General features: G+C 46.2%; 1 protein-coding gene across 9 annotated transcripts in view; it reads right to left on the bottom strand.

The window, feature by feature from the left end:
* Sh3rf3 (SH3 domain containing ring finger 3) overlaps nucleotides 1–20,769 on the bottom strand; it is a 335,379-nt gene that overhangs the window by 64,813 nt on the left and 249,797 nt on the right. For 6 of the 9 annotated variants that reach the window (XR_010061102.1, XM_017601803.3, XM_039099198.2 and 3 more), the window contains exon 5: nucleotides 3,078–3,178. Coding sequence is in view for 8 of the 9 variants with exons in the window: in XM_017601803.3 (XP_017457292.1) it covers nucleotides 3,078–3,178 (101 nt within the window). In the remaining variant the exon portion in view is untranslated. Of the gene's footprint in view, nucleotides 1–3,077; nucleotides 3,179–5,561; nucleotides 8,991–20,769 lie in introns of those variants that run through there. The other 3 variants (XM_039099202.2, XM_039099200.2, XM_039099201.2) reach the window with 3 other exon arrangements.

The raw sequence follows: 20,769 nt of genomic DNA, 5'->3' as shown, positions 1-20,769 counted from the left end.
GTAATTCTGCATCAAAGGCTTGTGGATCCAAGGAAATGTTAGAGTACATGGTCAGCAGAAAGTTAAAGAGGCCCACGCAAGCAGCTTTGGGGAGTTCATCATTCTCGCTGGGATAAAACTTTCTGATGGTGCAGTTCTTTGAGGGGAGCAACCCACATCCCTCTTCTATGAGTACTCCCTTGATCATGGTCCTCTAGGTCCAATAAAATATCTGTTCACCAATCCTGACTTGGGTGAGATTGTTCCTTTGGTTTTTGGTTGCCCTGTGTAGAGTGAACAGATGCTTAATCACGTCTTGCTAGGAAAAGAGAATACAGAGCTATTTTGTCAATGGTCCACACACTCCTTCTGGGCCCTTGTCTGGAGTTCCAACACCATAAATCCTGGACACACTGGGTATACTGCTGCTGCAATTGTCTTTGTAAATATAATCGCTCTCATGTTCAAATTTAGAGTTTTGAACATGACTTCCAGCTACCATGACAGGAAGAGCAGTCAGTTACGGAACTGTAGCAGAAAGTATGGATTGGTCAGGCTATACACACCTGCTCGGTAAACTCATCTTCTGTTCAATAATGCACAAAATATAATTTCAACCATCAGGCTTCCAAATTGGGCCACGTATGTTGTTGCAACATGTGTGGCATTTTTAAGCATGTCTCCGCCACTCAGTAGACAGCCACAGATGCACACTGACATTTACTCTTGCCTCTTAGAAGGTTGGCATTCATCTACTGCCCACACCATCTCTGTATTACCTGCCACCTACCTCACCCCTGCCCAAGTCTGTTAGTTACCTCCAGGTATAATCTGATAATCAAGTCTCCCTTCGGGCTACACAGATGAGCCTCAAGGTCAATAGTGGCAATGTGACTTGGCGTTGAGGAAGGGACTTAGTAAGGAAAGCCATGTTGCAGATTCTAGTGACTGTCTCTGTAGTAGAAAGGGCTAGGAAGGAAGAAAGCCCTTTGTGTTTAGGGTCTATAATTGAGACCCCAAGAATCTATTTGGATGTCCTCTGACTCCTAGGTCTCAAAGACACAGAGGTCATTTCCTGTAGCTGGCCCAAGAATTGGGAGCCTTTCATACTGAGGAATGGGGTGCCTTGATTTTCAAGGATACATAGGTACTTGTTGAAAGCCTAGGTTTAGGCGTTCATCTATGAGGACACAAAACTGAGCCTAGACTCATCACTAATGTGTGCCCTGCTTCTCACTTGAGGAATTGTACCAGAGCCATCTCCTGTAGACAGGAGCCCCCCTTCCTCAGAGGTGGTATCCTGCATCTATCTCTCCAGCCTTCTCACTTCTTCTGGCCTCTGGCTTGTAATGGAACTACAGTAGCAGACCAGGAATGTGGCCATACACGGTCAGCACTCTCAGGATCTCAGGATACCCAGTACACCTAAGCCTGTAGATGCTCACAGCCCAGGTAACTACCAGCTCAATGCTTGCACATAATGCTCGCCACCCTTCTGTATTCTTTATCTCTCAATGGTGCAACACTGAACACAACATCTGCATATCACTTTTCACATGTGACATGACAACTCGAGTTTTGCTTTGAGGAACTTTCTGGAATTTCTTATTGAATATTTTCTACCCACAGGTGGCTGGTTGAATTAAAAGGATGGCTGAACCTAAAAATGGGGCAGGACTAACTGTACCTGACATCTAGTCCTGCTGAGAATGTAAATTTTAACCTGAACACTAATCTAGAATATAGCTTAATTAATCTGCCTTCCTTCGAAAGCCTGAAAAGTGGATAAGTTTCAGACTTCTTTTATTAGGTTGGTTAAGCATGAAGGTGAGCAAGTAAAAAAGAAGGTGTTCAGAACTTTTTTATCCATTCTGAAGTCAAACATCTGAAGTTGGCTAAATGAGTAAGGCAGGAAGGCACCTGGGTGGTTAAGATAATTTGGGGAAACTTTTGAACTTAGCAAATTGTTTTGTCCAGAAGCATCTTCCCCCAGTGTCCCACCAGCTTGCCTAGACTGATGGAACTGTCTGTCCTTATTCCTGTGTCTGCCAAACCCATCTACTCTACCTTAAAAGCATCCTTTCAAGAGACTGAGCTCACTGCCAAACACAAAGACATCTAATTCTTGAGAAGCCTATTTAAATGGGAGTTTTAGAATTCCACATTCGTTTAAATGCTGTAATTTAGCAGAGAAAATTTCCTCAACAAGATAAACACCTTATTTCCTGGCAGTGATTCATGTGGTTATATTTGGGGTTGGCAGGCAGCTGGCCTGCCTAGGGGTGGCACTTCTGAGCAGACAGTATTAATCTGTTGTGCCTGCTGACCTCACCACACCCTTTCATCCTCAGGACACCCAAGATCTCAGCGACCTCTTGTGGGGCTGGGGAGCCATGGGAAGCAGGCCTGGAGGAAGAGTGGGCATGTCCAAACCCCAGAAATCTCATGCTGAGATCAGCAGCAGTAGGATCTTGTATGTCCCAATCTACCTTTGCGCTGCCCCCTCCCCCCACCAGGAGGTTACACATTCTGGTATGGTAGCCAGGTTAAACCTAATCTCCCCTTATAAGGTCATGTCTGGTAGCACCTGAAACTCCTCCTTATGCAAATGAGATATTCATAGCACCCTGGCCCTGGCCAATAATGTTCAATCACCCTGAAATGAAAGCCTCTGCCCATCCCCCAAAGTTTCAAGTAACCTTTGTTTTCCCCATTAAAAAGCTGTCTCACTGAAGCTGCCTCTTGAGAGTCTGTTCTTGGCTCACTGCCTGCCATCTCTACTGCTCCCAGGCAGCAGTCCAGCCTCGGCCCGGGGAATGGACGGCAACCTCTGAGACCTGCTCCAAGAAATGGCTGACTCTTTTCTTGATAGACCACTGAATGCCTGTGCTGTCAAAAATGATTAGTTTCCCCTCACTTCTAATTAGCCTAGGGACAGTGGTGTTAAAAGACTTTTCACACTGCCCTTTCGGGAAGCGTTAGCACACGTATGTTACTACAAAGAAAAGCTAGTAGTAGCCAACTGAAAAACCCACTAGGAACCACTTGTGTAAATGCCAGTGTGCAGAGAATGTCGACAGACATGAGGGGCAGCTCACATGTTGAGGGGCAGCTGGACTTTGGGAGACATGCCCTGTTCTCCAGCCACTGCGGCAGCTCGAGGGATGGCTGTGGGGACAGGTCCAGCTGAAGAGGAGTCCTGAAAAGACACAAGAGGAACCGTGAGTGAGTAGAAGAAAGAGCTTGTCTAAGGAACAAGTGGGTTAGTCGTCCCGGCAGCCATGTGTATTCATTCCCTCAGTGTCAAAGCCTCATGCTTCACTTCCCTCGACAGAAATCACACATCATCATCCCACGGCAGTGAGGTTGGTGGCCCGAGACACCTGGCCCAAGGCATCTCTCAAGGGCCCCTTCTGAGTATCATACCCAGGTCAACATGGGAGAAGACACTGTCAGGTGGAGGCCTAACTTTATCCTAAGAACCTTGATTAATCGTTAGTGTGTGGAAATAACATCTAGACAAAGTGTTCTGTAAGCCAGTTTAGATGGCCATGACCTGGGAACAGACTTAGGATTCCTCAAATACCATGTTCCAGTGTGGGATCCATTTCGGGAAGTTTTTATGGTAATAGAACAAAGAAAACCATAAATTAAGATGCTTTGCAAACCCATGGTGGAAACACTAAGTAGGTTATCCCAGCATAGAGGAGAGACCTCAGCCGGGGCTCCGATGCTCCCTGATAGCACACCAGTTCCTTTGACTGGCGGAGAATAGGGTCCTGTTAATACATTCCAAAGGCTTTTATCCGGATGTTAGGTCTGACACTGAGGTGGGCCAAGGGAAGGCTCTTTAGCTGGGCTAAAAAATAGCCCAAGAGAAACTGTAATTACACCCTGGACCTGCAACATTCCAAACTCCCTACAGCTACTGACTTTTAATCAGTCAGCTCTTTGCAGAGAACTTCTGTTTAAATGGTTTAAAAGTGACCATCCCAGCAGTGACATCAGGATGACCAGGGACAACAAAGCACAGTATGGCCCCAAAGACTCTGCATCTGGGGTCTCGAGGCTTCAAGGGCCTCTTCATCCAGGCTGTGCCTTCCAAGTGCCTGTGCATATTGAGCTCTCCAGGTTAAGGTTCTAGGAGGCAAGGAAATTTCAGTCCTTAGAAATGTCCCCTTGGAGGTGTAGTGGGTTAAATTGTGTCCACCTCAAAAAGATCGGTCCAAGTTATAGGCCCTGGCACCTACGAATGAGACCTCATTTGGAGTAAGTGTCTTTATATATTGAAGTAAGGATGACCTGTGAACAGGACACGCAGGGGACATAAGGCTATCCGACAATGGTGGCAGAGGGCAGTCATGTGTCTACAAGCCAAAGATGATCAGCAGCCACTAGAAACGAGGAGAGGGGCATGGCAACCCAACACCCCTCCCCTATCCACACACCCCTCCCCCATCCATAAACCCCTCCCCCACCCCCATACACCCTCCCCCAACCCCCCATACCCACAGGAAGAAACAGCTCTGCCAAGAACTCCATTTTGGACTCTAGACCCTCCAGGGAGTAACTTCTTGCTGTCCCATAGAGTTTGGCACTTCTAGAAAACTAATGTGTGTGTGAGAGGGGATGTGTCAGAGTAGTCAAGTTCAGTAGGCCTCTGTCTGTCTCAGTTTAAAGGACCCTGACATTTCCTCCCCTTCAGGCACCTAACCAGGGACAGATGGACACACAGGCGCTGGATGACTACAGGCCATGCTGTTGTGACCTTGGCAGAAACATCGTGTGATACTTTGAACTGTCATGATTCTGAATGGGATCAGTTCATGGCATAGGGTATGTGGCCTCAGGTAAGCAGAGGTCACAGAGATAGGGACTGAGTACTTTAGGACAACCTGATACAAATCCATACCTTGCACCCTAACTGGCATGGCTTAGCTGACGGGGAATAAGGAAGTGATTCTCAGGACTTGGGATCAGTCTGGATTTGCCTAGCTAAGGAGCTCTGTGGCTGTAGGCCTCCTGCTGATCCTATACCTTCTTGCTCAGGGGTTTGGATGGGTTCTGTAGTCATAGCACCTGGAGTCTCCACCAAGTCAAACAGTTACTGCTTTCTGTTTAAACTATAGAGAGCCTTGCAATGAGACCATGCAGCTGAAAGACGAGTTTCCTTATGTCTTCAAGGTAACTTCACATCTCCTGAGACTGATGCTTGGAATAGGGCCCTGGGCCTTTTAAACTTCACAAAGAGAGAACACCAAGTTTCAAAGGCAGGTTCTACCCCTGTGGATCTCATGCCTAAGACCAACCAAGGAAAGAGCTGGGGGACACGTGTGGGTTGTAGGTTTGCAGTTGTGAATGTGGCTTCTGGGTGACAGGCTGTGGGATTGGCCATCTGCTGTCACTTCTGCCCTCCTATGGAGTGAGCCAGAGATGGAGTGTTTTCTGCTCAGGAGGGCTCCAAAGCCACCTGAGACTGCCACAGAAGCTCCAGCAGAGTCAGGGAGGCAGGCAAGGCCTGCCCGTTGGTATTGAGGTTCTCGTTCTGTGAAGGGCATCTGTGAAGAAGGCTGGCAGCTCACCTTGGGAACTGCCATTGCTTCTAGCTCTCCTCAGGGGTCAGGGACTCAGACTGTCAACGTTTCTCCAGAACCTCAGGCACCACAGCACAACCTTGCATGCATTCACAGTAAACGAAGCAGAGAGGATCTCTGACTCTGGTGTTGGTACTGTGGGGAAGACCCTTAGACAGGCGCTTACACATGAGCTGTCCCAGTGAGGTCAGGCCGCACATAAGGGGATCGGGGCAGCATCTAAGGCAGCTTCTGAAAGGAATAGGATGAGTCTCTTCAGGTGGAAGGGAAGGTGGATGGTGGCCTGGAAGAATGAGGCCTTGTAGAAGCAGAAGGTGCATTAAAATGAAGACAGTCAAGCAGGGCAGGGATTGCAGGGCACTACGGCCCTGGTGTGGAAACCTCCTACATGGATTTGGTTTCTACACCAAGAGCCCCGGAAGAGCCAGGCTAGGTAAATTCAGTGACACGTGTGCAAAGTCCTGACCAGAGCAGAGATGGGGACTGCACAGAACCTGCCTGGGCACATCCACAATGTCTCCAACGGCCTTGAGGCCATTCAAGCCATAATTCAATAGGATGGCATAATGTTTTGGGCCAGGAGAGACAGTGATGGCAGATTTCCATCTCCTGGGCAAAGGGGAAAGCTTGGCCCACAGTACGGCCATTGTCAACATTGGAATTAGTTTATAATGGGTAATTATGAAGGCCTGTTAGCCCATAATTGATTCTCTGGGTAAACCAACATCAAGTGTTCCATAGGGAAGTATCAGGAGGCTTGCTTAGGAGGATAAGCTAAGGATACCCAGGGACTCTGTGGCTGAAGCAATCTTAGGTCTGTTTCGAGGATGTAGGCAGGAAAGCGGGCAGGGCCTTGGCCTCTAAGCTACATGGAGCAATTGCTGGTGGAAACCTTCAGCTGGAACTATATAACAGATGTTACAAAACAAATACGTGAGGTTTTTTCCTTTTTTAGCTATGCATTGGTTAGAACTGCAATACAGGTGTACTCGTGTAGATGTCTGTTGAACCAGAAATATCCCCCGTAGAATCATGTGTTTGGATTCTTGGTGGCATAGCTAGGGAAGGTGGTGGAACTTTGAGAAAGTAGATCCTTGCTAGAGAAAATGAGTCTCTGGTGTGAGCCTTGAGGCTCCTTATCTTCCCTACTTTCTAGTCACTCTCTGCTTCTTGAATGCAGATGTAGCACGACCAGTCAGACTCCTGCTCCGCCATCATGCCTAATCCCACCATGAAGAACCCCAGGGACCTGCAAGCCAGAATAAACCTTTTGAAGCTGCTTTCGCCAGAACATTTTATCACAGCAACAGGAAAAGAAGCTAAGAGTTCTTTTTCAAGCTGCAAGACCTACAGCTCATGCTCATAGTATGGCACTGCTGTGCAGTGACATCCAGAGGGGACATTACTGAGTTCCTACCTGGTGGCAGCAACATCAGAGCCAACCCTGCCAGGGACAAAGAGTAACCTTGCAAAGCAAGCATGGTAGGCTTTGTGTTTTCCTAATGCACAGTGGGTCCCACCCATACACTTCTGAATCAGGCCTTCATCTCTGTCACCAGGAAACCACAAGAAGAGCAACCCTACTGGGGCAGGAAGCTGGGGGCTCTGACTTTCTGGAGACTTCAAGACTATTTAGAATCTGCTGAGAATCCTCGACAGGCTGCTGGCCTCTCCTGACACTGGCAGAAGGCACAGGTCAGGCACTGAAGCCTGAAAGGGTCTATTAGAGACTCACAGGTCAGGGTCTGGCATGGGGTTCCAAGTGACTGGACAAGCCTCGGCTAACACAGTGCTGTCCAAATGCTCTTTCACAGCTCTAACAAACCATCTTTCTCTTGAGATGGTTTTAATGAGTGTCTGAAGCAGAATACTACTGTGAGAGGTAGAGTCTGGTTTGAAGTAAAGTGGAGTGTATGGTTGAGGGCTTCCACCTAACTGCAAACAGCCATTCTACCTTTACTTTATATATACATATATATACATGCTGAATATGTCTATGTATATATATATATATATATATATATATATATATATATGGATGCCATTGTAAGACTATGGATGGAAACCAAGGCCTTGTGCAGTCTGGGTGACCATTCTAACACTGAGCTGGGTACCTGACTCTCTTCTTGAGACAGTGTCTCACTCACTAAGTTGCCTAGGATGGCCTTGAGTTCATTCTTTAACCCAGGAAGGCCCAGAATGTGAGATCCTCCTGCCTCAGCCTCCGAAGGAGCTGAGATTACAGTTTTGTTCCACTTGCTTCCGATTAGATTTTTAATCATCTAGTTTTAGATACAGGGAAATGATAAAAATAAGAAAAATTGGAGGGGTTTAGGTTGCTCTTGATGAAAACTGGGATTGTGGGTCCACAGATAAGGGAAACATGGCATTTCTCTTACTGGGTCTTTCTGGGGTAGCTCGCTCACTATGTTTTTCAGGTATATCCATTTGCCTGCAAATTTTTCTTCATAGCTGCATAGAATTCCACAATGTATGTACCACACTTTCATCAGGTGAAAGATATCTGTGTTTCTATTTCCCAGCTGTTGAGAACAGAGTGGCAAAGAACGTGGCTAAGCAGTATCTGTGGATGTCAAGTCACTTGGGTATATGCTGAGGAGTGGTAGAGCTGGGTCATATGGTAGATTGTAAAATGTGTGTTTTCTTTTAATGTCTCCTTTTCTCCCAGACAGAAGCCATCTCTCTTAGCTCCTTGCCAGTCCTCCTCCCAGTTTCCAGCCCAATCCCTTCCAATGTTTCTCCCAACCGTTCCTCAGTTCCCCAACGTGTTATTGAAACAGCCCCTTCTCCCAGTTTTCCAAGTACTAGCAGCTCCAAACTATAACAACTGCTCTAGCCTAGCTGCTCAGCTCAGCCTCCCATGGCTCAACTGTCACCAACTGTCACTTTGCTAGCTGAGTCCACTTCCAACTGTCTCCTGACAATATCTGGCTCAGCTCAGCCTCGAGTGGCTCGATTGTCAGCGACTGTCTTCTCATTTCTGCTAGCCGGTCCACTTCCAACTGTCTCCTGACAAGATCTTCTCTGGCTTGGCTCAGTTTCTGCTCAGTGGTCTCCCATTTCCAATCTGTTCAGTCTCTTTTCTGCCCCCAACTGTCTTCTTTTCCTTTACCCCTACTCAACCTTTCTTTCCGTACCAACTGTCTGCTCTAACCCAACTCTTCGACCCTACTCTCCTGCCTGCTGGACCCTACACCTCTCTCTCAGTCTCTGCTGGTCTTTTATATGCTCTCCTATTCCCAGAAGTCCAAGAGGCAACGCCCACATCGAAGGTCATAGAGTTCTCTTGAAGGGCCAGTTGATCAACTAGGGATCTTTTAAAGGGCCAGGTACATAAAAATAAATCACCCTACCTTGGATCTATTTTCAGTTTTCTGGGAATCCTCTACACTGATTTTCATAGTGGCTGCACTGTTTGCAATCTACAAACAGCGTTGGAGGGTTCCCCTACCCCATATCCTCACCATAACTTGTTAGTTGTCTTCTTGACCTTAGCCACTTTGAACTTTGCTGGTTGCTAAGGTGTTAATTACCTTATCTTTCTCAGGCATTTATTCTCTTTTCTTTTGAGACCTTCTGTTCAGAGTCAGAGCCTGCTTTTTAAAAATCGAGTCATTTGTTTTTCTGATTACTTCTAAAATTTTCGTATAGTCTGTATATTTCTTCTCTATTGGATGGATAACTGGCGAGGATTCACCCCCACCCTGTGGGCTTCTGCCACACTCAGATGCTTCTTTTGCTGGATAGAGGCTGTTGACGGTTTTCCCATTCATCGGTTGTTGGCCTTAGTTCCTGGGTGAATGGATTCCATTCAGAAAGTCCTTTCCTCTGACCATTCTGATTTTTTTGTTCCAACAGTTTCCATGTTCCAGGTTTCACATCGAGACCTTCGATCTACTTGGAGTTGATTTTTATGCAGGGTGACAGATATGGGTCTTCTAGTTTTTGAAGAATGTCAGAGAGGATTACTTAGATCGCACTGAATCTGTAAATAGCTTTTGATAGAACAGTCATTTTTACAGTGCTAATTCTGTTAATTCACAGCATGGGGATCAGAGCTCCAAATCTTTGGATTTGGGTGCATAATCTGAAGTAACCACAGAAGCCAGTAAGCAATGTAGAAAGGAACCTTGAGTGGTGTGGCATAGGAGGACATGGGTGCTGTGAAGGGGGAGAGACTACCCAGGACTTTGGGGATTATAAGGAGGCTAGCACAGAGGGCAGGAAGGAAGCACAAGTAATTAACACTACCCGTATTTAGAAAAGACACAGGGAAACACTGCTCCGTAGATTACTCACATGGAGCTATTTCACATAGGGTGATGATGCTCCCCCAACAAGAGCCACAGACTACCCAACAAAACCTCCCTTCAATTTGTTGGTCACTTGACCCCAAGAGACTCCCCAACAATATAGGCAAGTGCCATTGCCCTTGAAATTGAAAGTAAGCTCCTATTGCTGAAGATACCACACACTTCAGATATGGCACGTGTGGGAACCAAACTGGAAATGACCTGAAACCCTCCTCCCTGAGGGTGAGCTTCCATATTATTGGAAGGTGCTGTGCAATCTGCCAAGGGGGGAAAAAGCAATCAGCGGTCCTCCTCAGCTGTAAAGCTTATGAACCACAACAATGGCGGGTACAGCAAGATATCCCCAATGGTGCGATAGTGACACCTTTATCTCAGGAACTGGGGGCAACCAAATAGCTGTCAAACTGAATATAAGGCCTGTACCATAGGAGGGAATCCATGCCTGGTACTGTAACCCTAGCCAACCACCCAGTGCAGGTGAGGTCATTGACCCTAGAAAAGATTCTATTGCTGCCATTAAATTAATATAGTTTCTAACTGTCCCATAAATTCTTATCCCTGGGCACACGGGCAAGTATCCCTCTCATGCTCTCATCAAAGAAGTTTCTACTTTTAAGTCAGCAGGTATTCACAAAGGGTCAAAATGTAAAGGATAAGTAACTGTGGAGTTCCCAGCCACAACTGATACCTGTACAAAGTAACTACTTTGCCTAACACTCAGGGAAAATCAGAGGTGGGGGGGTGTGTTGATAGATTTTAATAGCCAGAAGGCCTTAAAATGTCTGCTGGGAGATAGTGTCCTCTAGGCACAGCAAGAATGCTGCACCCATAAAATCTCCACAGTGTGCTTGCCTATACAAGAGCTTCACGACAACAGTTAACATATCAGCACGGAGCGGTCACTTTCCCAAGGCACCCTTAGATAAAGAGTTACAGGCCATTAATGGCTGCTGAGATTAGAGAGTCAGCATTTTCTCCAGGGATGAGCCTCAAGATAGGTTATCCAATCCCAAGTGCTCAGCCCTAAATACATTCATGTGGGCAACAGGAAGTGGACTCACTAGCTTGCATACATGTATGTTCTCCACACACACATACGTTTGTATACATGTGTAAATAAAGTAATTATAGAAGAGATAATGACTTTTGAGAGTTGGACAGGAGAGGAGTTGGAGAGAGAAAGGGAGGAATAAAAATGATGTGAATACAGTAAAGTATAAAATTCTCCCAAAATTTAAAAATAAACAACAACACCTACGAACATGGTCCTAAGGCAATTGTTTACAATGACTCTACAACCGCCTGGTAGAAATCTCTTTTCCAAATTCAAAGCCAAATCCAGCCTTGCTTACTAGGGATTATGTGCCTACTGACCCCTTCTCAAGAAAGGTCTTGAGTCATAATAAGGAAAGTCTGGTGTGAGGCAGAGACGGCTCAGAGGGTAAAAGCACTTCTGCACAAGCCTGATGACATGAGTCTACGTCCCTGGAACCCATGTAATACGGCCAGAGATGGTAATATTCATCTGTAATCCTAGCACTCCTATGGTGATATGGGAGGCCAGGGTAGGAGAATTGCCCAGAAGCTCATGGGCCACCTAGCTTAGAGCAGAAGCAACAGGAGACACAGTTCCACAAAGCAAGGTAGAAGGCAAGAACCGACTCTTGGACACACATGCACAGCCCCCACCTACACACGAAGATCTATAGAAAGTCTGTATCCTCATAGCTTTCAAAAATGAATCCACAAAGGACACATGCCAGGACTGTGCCTGAGCAGGTGAAGACGCACACATTCAAGAAGGCTGGCTGACCACATAGGTAGCCAGTGGCATACCCCACGGAGCCATTGCCCATAAAGAACAAAGAAGTGGTGATAGCCTCAGGCCTAAGAATGAACATTCGGCACCAGCCTGGCAGTTGCAGGGTCATCTAAGAGTCACAGCCAGCGAGAATGCCCTCACCGTACGGGATTTGCCATGGTGTCAGCATAAACATGAGCCAAGGAGCCCACCCACAGTGAAGTGGATTTGCTAGCATCCTGGGCTCCTTCACTTGCAATACCAGAAAGCAGACACAATCTGAGAATTCACACTTCTCTCCTCTGGCTGAATGAATGCACACCCCAGTAACTGAGGTCTGGGGCACTGTTGGTAACAGTGGCTTGCACTGTGAAATGCCAGCATATTCTCTGGGATCAAGTCAGCACCAGCTTCTGGCTGCAATGCTGTCATTGCTCAGCCCCAAATTGTCCAGTTGTTACCAACACCAGAGGCTCCTCACTGCAATTTAATAGTCTCATAAACAAGCAAGCCAACCAAGCCATGCGGTCTTACCACTGGGATTAATAAGAGGAAATAATAGGTATAAGGGTTGGCAAGGGTGCTGGGGTCCCAAGCTGTTTAAGACTCTGCCACAGATGAAAAAAAAACCCAGAAGAAATATCTCATCATTTTAATTTTTAATATGTATCATGAAAACACTGTTATCACCCCGAGGGGTACTGAGATGAACATGTTTTATTCAATACTTGCTGTCACCGTATTACCCTTGGTGAACCGCATCCCAAAAGGAAAGCTAGAATTAAAGCATTTGTGGTCCAGTTCTGCTCAGTTCTTCATATAACCAGAATGGAAAATAGCTTAGGAATATAGGATAGGACAGGACAGGACAGGACAGGACAGGCCAGGTCAATAGGACTATAGCTAGAAGCGCCAAGTTTAGCAGTAGGGGAGAAACTAGAAGTCCAACTAGCCTGGAGGGCTGCCCAAGGAAGGAGGGATATTTTAATGTCAGAGCCCTCTACTCTTTGTATTACTTTCCTATTGGTGTGATAAAATACCATGACCAGGGCAACTTCCAGAAGGAATGGTTTATTTGGGACTTATGGTTCCGGAGGGTCCACTGTCCGGAGGGACAGTGAGTCCACTGTCATGATGGCATGGACCTACAGCAGGAGGAAGGGACAGTGGCTGGCGCAGAAGCTGAGACCCACAAACAGGAAGCAGAAAGAGCGAATGGGAAATGGCATCACGTCTTTAAGCTCTTGAAACATGCCCAGTGACATACTTCCTTCAGGACATATGTCCTAACTCTTTACAAATAGTCCCCAAATGGGGAGTAAATATTCAAATGCCTGAGACTATGGAGGAACATCTATGACTTAGACCACACACCCTGTAAGTTCCACCTGTGCTTTCCCTTAAGGTGGGGCCCGTGCCTCTACTACTGCCCCTGGCTCTGTTCTCCTTACAAGCGCCAGATTTGCTTGTAGACTCTGGCAGCAGAGGCAGCTCTTGACCTGATGATCTCAACTGGGGGCAAACAGATGCATCTCGGTATCTCTGCTCCAGGTCTCACAGGCAATCAGCAATGCTTATCCATTTAGTTACTCTGGCTGCGGTAGCTTACCAGAGTAGCCATGATTAGCCAACATGGAGACACTGTGACCGCAAAGCCTACACTATTTACTATCTGACCTTTTGCCTCAGAGTGCGTCACCCAGGGAAGTGTGGGACCAGTGAGCCACAGTAGTGTGCCAAAGGTTACAGCGCATGCTCTTGATAGTATTAAGAAGAATCAACTGACTCTGAGGAGAGTGGCCTGTGGGAAGGGTGGAAGGAGATCTGTGAGGAAGACGTGGAATCCATTGCCCACCTTTCTTGGGCCTTGCAGGCTTCCACTCTGAACAGATGGACATAGTCCTGGGCTTTTTTTTTTAAATTAAAAATAGGAGGGGTTGGGGATTTAGCTCAGTGGTAGAGCGCTTGCCTAGGAAGCGCAAGGCCCTGGGTTCGGTCCCCAGCTCCGAAAAAAAAAAAATAGGCATAGATGACCTTCATCCAAAGCCTCTTCTATTAGCTTTTCCATCCCTTGGTATAAAATGCACGTTGCTGGTGGCCATAGACAGAGGCTGGCATCTATAGCGTGTGTGAATCTGTAAAATTGAAGGCATTTTCTAGATTGTTCTATCTCCATTTGCATGTAGTGACTTTCCTGCTCTGTCTGCTAATCCACAGTGCTTCTGGATCCTCCTTCAGAATCTAGGCATGTGAGTCTGCCTGATCCTCACCTCCATGGATACTCACTCCCCACTCCCACATCCAGTGCTCACACTCAGCTACTTCTGGGATTGCAGAAGAAAGCTCTTGGACTAGACACCAGGGGACTATTTACACTCATTCATTCATTGTTGAAGCTCAACTGGTAGGTTTTTAAAGACAGTCCCTTAAAAGGCACGTAATTAAATTCATAAGTTTCTAAAACTTCTAAAAATAAGCCATGCTCCCTCAGCCTTGCAGGCAGCTGGTGCTTTGCAGGTGAGTACAGAGCCAGCCAGGGGCTCAGGGCTGATAAGCAGTTGACAGCAAGGCAGCCACAGAGCACCAGGCCTGGGGCAGCCATTGCTGTCAATTTCTTCAGCTCTTAGCCAGTGCTTACCCTCCAGCTTGTACCATCCACCTAGTAGCAGAGATAAGACTCAGACAGCAAGGGAGTTCCGGGCAGAGCACAGTTTCATTCTGAGACACTTGAGAAATGTTCTTTTGAAAGTTGCCCTAATGATTTGCAAACACTTTCCCAGTTGCATCAATGTTAAAGAACACCTCTTCCATCTCAAGGGGTTGCTTGTCTGAGTTTATCTGTCAGCAGCTGGGCTCTCTGGAGCTGGGACTGGGGGTGGGGTGGGGGGAGGGCAGTGAATGGGGCCCATCATGGCTGGATGGGAGTTGGGCCATGTTAGACTGTCTCTGGGACTTCCAGAGTCTTCCGAGATGTGAACACTCAATCCTGCAGAGCCAGTAGAACCACTGGAGGCTCTTTAAGGCAAAACTGGCCTTAGGGTTTACAAGTACAGCTCTTCATGTCAACTGCTGTAGACAGACTTACCTTCAGTTTCCTAACCTCAATGTTCAATGTAAGGACTTACAAACCTGTATGGGGCTTGGAAGAGGGGTATGATGGGAACTCTGAATCCCTACCTTCAAGTAGGTTGGAGCTGTGTGTCTCAGTTTGCAGATATGACATATATCCCTGCAGGGAAGTCTTGGTCACTGTACTGTTGCCACAGTTTAACTAAAAAAAAAAAAATCCTGCACTAGGGCCAGCAAAGCTTTTCTAATACCCCAGACTTTGTGGATCCTCTGAGTTCTATCTCACATCTCGGCGAAGGCATAATATGAATGTTTTAATAAACCCGTGATTTACTAAAGCAGGCCATGAGACTGCTTTAGCCTTGGGAGGAAACTGAGCATCGGACCCTCTTCTGCCCAGGACTCACAGGTGAGTGGGAAACAGCTCTCCTTTTTACGTTCCTAAGAGCCATGGGCTTCTTGTTACCTGATGTCATTTGCTTATACTGAATGATGCCCAACAAACCACATCCACTTCAGTTCCTCGGGCAGTTTGGTGAGAACTTCAGTCACTTGCTTGATTTATGGGAAAAAACCCTCTAATAAGTATAGCATTTCATTCAGTTGGGACTCACACACACGCACACACACTTATATAACCATAGTCTTATAATGTAGATAACGGAGTTGAAAAATTCCTATTGCCTAGTGATACTGTGACGGCCATATGAGAGTAGGATAGTTTTCTTGCTTGTTTGTGGTGATGGTGGTGTACATGTCTACTCTGCTGCCAGTGTTATAAAAGCATGGAATGTAAGTCACATACAGACCATAATACTTGTCAACGATATTAAATGTCTGTGTGATTGGTTTGTGTATCTTAAGAATTATTTTTCATTTATGTGCGTGAACATGCACAGGTGTAGAGCACTGGTGGTCAGGTGCCCTCTACCATTTGTTTCAGGTGGGATCTCTCATTGGCCTGGAGCTTCACCAAGTAGGATGGGCTAGCTGACAGCAATCTCCAGAGACCCACTTCTTTGTGCCTATATTGTGTGGAGATTGTAATCACAGACCAATGCTTTGTTTTGTTTTGAATGTGGGTTCTGGGGAGTCAAACTCAGGTCCCAAAGAGTGCCAGGCAAATGTTTTACCAATTCAGCCATCATTTTGTCCTTGTAAATAGTGTTTTGGGTCTCACTGTGTAGGCCAGGATGGTCCTAAGCTCACTATTTAACCCTGGCTGCCTGTCTGAGTCTCCTGCTTCAGCTCCTCTATGCTGGAGTCACAGGCATGGGCTACCATGCCCATCTGTGTGTCTCTTGATGTGCACAGCGGCCATTTCAAGTGACTGTCCTGTCCATTTATGTCTATGTAAGTGCTCTCTGTCCTGTTCACACAATGAGAAAATCACCTAATAATGAATTACTAAAACACGTACCCTTCACCTAGTGACAAAACAGTTAACCATGTCCTGGTTGTATCCAAAACATTTTAAAAGCAAACGTATGAAATTCTTTCCTTAAGTTGGTGTATGTTTATTATATACAGTGCTGGGTCTCACAGACATCAGCATGCATATGTAGCATGTATTTGACCATGTTTCTCCCTTTCAATCTCTACAGTTTCACTTGTACTTTTATGTTCCATATCCATATATAACATATATACATACATAAAATAGATATACATACATATAATCTAAGATCTACCAACGATATAAAACATGCCCATATTATCTGAATCTGACTTAATCATCTCCAGCTGCAGTCCTTCCCCTGCAAACAGGGCAATTCCATTCATGTGGATGAAACTCCATTACATGTGTGTGCCACACTGTTTTCACTTATCTGTTGCTGGATATATAAACTGATTCCATCTTGTTATTGAGACTTGTGCAACAATGAACCTGGATGTGTGAGTGTCTCTGTGATATATTCTGGCAAATACTCAGAAATGACATAGCTGGATCATGTGACAGTTTTGTTTCAGTTTTATTATTATTATTATTATTATCATCATCCTCCTCATTATTATTATTAGAGGGTCTCCATGCTGACTTCCATAGTGGTTGGACAAATTTAAATTTCCATCAATATAAAATTCCATAAGAATTCTATTTTCTCAACATCCCTGCCAGCATTCGTAGAAGTATTTTCTAAAAGCAAATCTGACAAAAGATTAATATCTGGGATAGAATATACAAAGAACTAAAAATAACTAAATACCAAGGAATCAAATAACCCGCTCAATAAATAGGAAAATGAGAGGAACAGGCAGTTCTAAAAAGATGAAGGACTATAAAAATGGCCAATAAACATAAAAAATGTTCAATATCACTAGCCATCAGCAAAATGCAAATTAAAGACAAATTAAGATTCCCTCTCACCCTGGTCTGAATGGCAATCATACGAAAACATCTGGACTTTTAATGGTGGAGTCAGCCTAAATAGCTTTTACGTCAATATTTGGTTGACAGACTTCTGCCCCCAGCAGAACACCGACACATGACTGCTCCATTATTCACGCAGAGCAGCAGCGCTCTGACCTCTACTGCGAGCAGGAAGAATTCTACAGGGTACAAATATGAGCAGGATGGGATGGAAGCCGGACATCTCACTGCTGCACCCTCTGCACAGCCATCAAAATGGACCCAGAGCTCACAGGAGAGCTGGGTGTGACAGGAGCTGTCTTCTCACAGAAGGGCAGGCTGAATTTTATACACCTTGTTGTTTTGTATGCATTCAAGACCTTCAGTAAAAAGTGCTGTTGACAGTTCACAGGGCCCACCCAAGAAGAAAGCTAATGTGTGTGAGCCCACGTATGAGTTAGGTACACACAGGACACAGAGACAAAAGCACTTAGACCCTGCCCTGAAGGACCTACAGGTCTCTGGGGGGAGAGCCATATCCACAAATCAGACTCCCTGGCAGACGCACAAAGTCTGGAAGGCACAGTAGCAATGCAGGTACCATCAGCACAGAAAGCCGCGGAGATGAAGGAAATGAAGGGATTACTTCAAGTTGTTGCAAGAAAGGTGAATTTGCGAGAATATGCTTCTGTGCATTAGTAGTGTGTGGCCAAGACAAGTAACAGTGGGAAGGGATTCCTCGAGTTGTGGACGGTAGGTGGGCAGTGGGTCTACAGATGGAGCACAGGCTGAATTGGCTGGGGTTAGAAAGGCAATCTGGGCCGAGTCTCACAATGTCATGGGGGCATCTCCAGAAGCAGAAAGGTTGGGCTTTGTGTATGGAGGTTCAGGGAGGCACTGAGGGGTACAGAGTCCCCACTTTGGAAGATGGGATATTGCTTTGGCATAATAATAATAATAATAATAATAATAATAATAATTATTATTATTATTATTATTTGAAGAAAGGAAATGGATTACTCTAGCATCCATTGAGTTAAGGCACCTTTCCAAACGAAGACATGATGAAAGTGAGAAGAAGGCAGCCAGAAATAAGTATAGATAAGTAGCTACCTCGGAGGAGTAACCCAGCGAGGGTGTGTGTACTGGAAAACTACGTAAGTATCTGTGCGAGATAGACAAACTAGCACGGAAAGTACTCAGATTGGTCCAGATTGGGCAGGGGCAGGGGTGCCCAGAAAGTCGGAAAGTTGGCAGTGTCAGATGCTAATGAGGGTCCGGAAGGATGACAACACTGAACAAGCAGTGTGACTGTAGCAACAGAGGCAGACAATATGGGTTGTGGTTGTCGAGCACATCCAGCACGAGGAAGCTATAACATGCTTGTGGCAGGGGCGGAACAGATAGAGTCCTTGGAAGCAGTGCTAGAAGGCAGGGCAGAGAAGGGGTCACCTGTGGCTCACCGAAACTCAGACTGCCGTCCTGCCCCACAAAGCCCTCAGGAGAAGCAAGCAGCCAACCTAAGGCTACCTGCTGCTTCAGCAGAGGGAGGAGCCCTACACTCATCCCCAGCCTACCCTCTCCTAGTGCCCGGCCCCTCCCATGATCTGACTCCAGATTCATCCAGTCTCAGAGATGCTCAGTCTCAAACCCACAGAATTTCCTGCTCTGGTTACCAGGTGCCAGGAGGCAAGCTGCTCTTTTGAAGATGCACCAGGAGAAGGACCATGAATCCCCCTCTCCCAGCATTTCCTACTCCTGCACTGGACTGCAGGATATGAAATCAGGGCCTGTCTACTCCAAGCCTGAACCTTAGCTATGACCACTCCCCCCACTCCCCATCTCCCCCTGCCCTTAAAACAATGGCTGTTTCTTCTTGCTCAGTGGTACTATCAATAAGGCCTTAGCCTAAAGCCCCTTTCTAAATGGCCAGATAGAGAGTTTTGTTTTTATAGTGCTAGAGATTGAGCCCAGGTCACACCCATGTTAGATAACTGTTCTACCACGGAACTATAACCTCGTCCTAAAATGTCAATGCTGTTAATATTTTAGGGCATACCCTTTGGATTCCTCTGACTCCCTCAGCACTCTGCTTTGAGTTGTTTTCTTAAAAATATATGAACTGAGCCAGGCAGGGGTGGTACACGCCTTTAATCCCACCACTTGAGAGGCAGAGGCAGGTGGATTTCTGAAGCCACCCTGGTCTACAGAGTTCCGTGTGTGTGTGTGTGTGTGTGTGTGTGTGTGTGTGTGTGTGTGTGTGTGTACACATACATACATATCATATATATACACATACATACATATACATATATATACATATACATACATACATACATACATACATACATACACATACATACATGCATTCGTGGTGGCAACTGGGGGATAGTGACCCATGCCTTTAATCCCAGAAATCAGGAGGCAGAGGAGGCAGACCTCTGAGTATGAAGTCAGTCTATCTCATCTATGTAGTGAGTTCTAGGCGAGCTATGGTTAAATAGTGAGATGCTGTCTCAAAAGAAATAAAAGACTCGGAAATAAAACACACAGAAACCAGAACTGAGGTTGTTTTGTAGTTGGTTAAAGTGCTTGCCTAGCATTCACAAAGCCCTAGGTCATTGCCCAGGACCCAATAAAACTGGTGCCATAGAGGATGCCTGTTTTGCCAGCACTTGGGAGTGGAGGCAGGGAAACCAGAAGTTTAAGATTATCCTTGGCTATATAGGGGGTTCAAATCCAGCCTGGGATACATGGAACCAATCCTGTAAGTAAACAAATAAACAAAATAAAAATCATCTATAGTGCATGGGTTGTACAAAACTATCTGCCTGACCCTCATGTAACACTTAGATAATTATGGACTCAGCCACGAGTTCAAGCTATAGAACAATCATTGGGGAGTCAAGAACTCCCAGAGGACAATCTTCCCTTCTCTCCCCACCGTCCCATGAGGAGTGCTTTCCAGTGATAGACTTGCTGGTATCAATGGAATGAACACCCAGGCAGAGTGCATTGTTCAAAGCTAGGCTGTAAGAGGTGAGGCTGGTTGGTCTACATGCCAGCAAGCCCCTCCAGCCTGGGTGTCAAAATTACACAGGGGCAATGCTGAGCCTGTTAAAAAAATCTGGAGTCAGTCCCCAGGAACACTGGCTACCCAGTTACAGAGGGTTGGAGTCCTGCCCTCAGTACAGCCTGACCAAATAGCACAGCACACTCCCCTCTCCTCCCTGAGTCTGGTTTCAATGGCCTGAGTGAGTCTACATTCAGCATGCTATTTTAGACCCTCCAGATTTCACTGGCACACCATAGAAGAGAATCTGTGAAGGAGGTGGTATAGTACAGCCTGAAACCCCACGTAGACTGGAGCCTCCGAGGAGCAGGGACTACTGTCCCCCATTTTTGTGTCTGTGGTATGAGGACAGAACCAAACCCCACCGTTTTTGTTGAAAGCCAACAAGCACATTCCCCTAACGCCTAGTACATGGGGAAAAAAGATTTAGGGGTGAGCTGGCCAAACCACTATTTCTAACATTGACCTGGTTTGAGCACTAAGTCCTGGGAGCATGAGGACCTACATCCCCAGGCACAGCAGAGCACAGGTACCTACCTGGTGCTCAGAGCTGGAGGGGTAGCTCATGC

This window comes from Rattus norvegicus, chromosome 20, assembly GCF_036323735.1.
Source record: "Rattus norvegicus strain BN/NHsdMcwi chromosome 20, GRCr8, whole genome shotgun sequence".
In the NCBI taxonomy this organism is placed as follows: domain Eukaryota; kingdom Metazoa; phylum Chordata; class Mammalia; order Rodentia; family Muridae; genus Rattus; species Rattus norvegicus.
The sequence above is the reverse complement of the archived record's forward strand: the minus strand, read 5'-3'. Positions and strand labels throughout refer to the sequence as shown.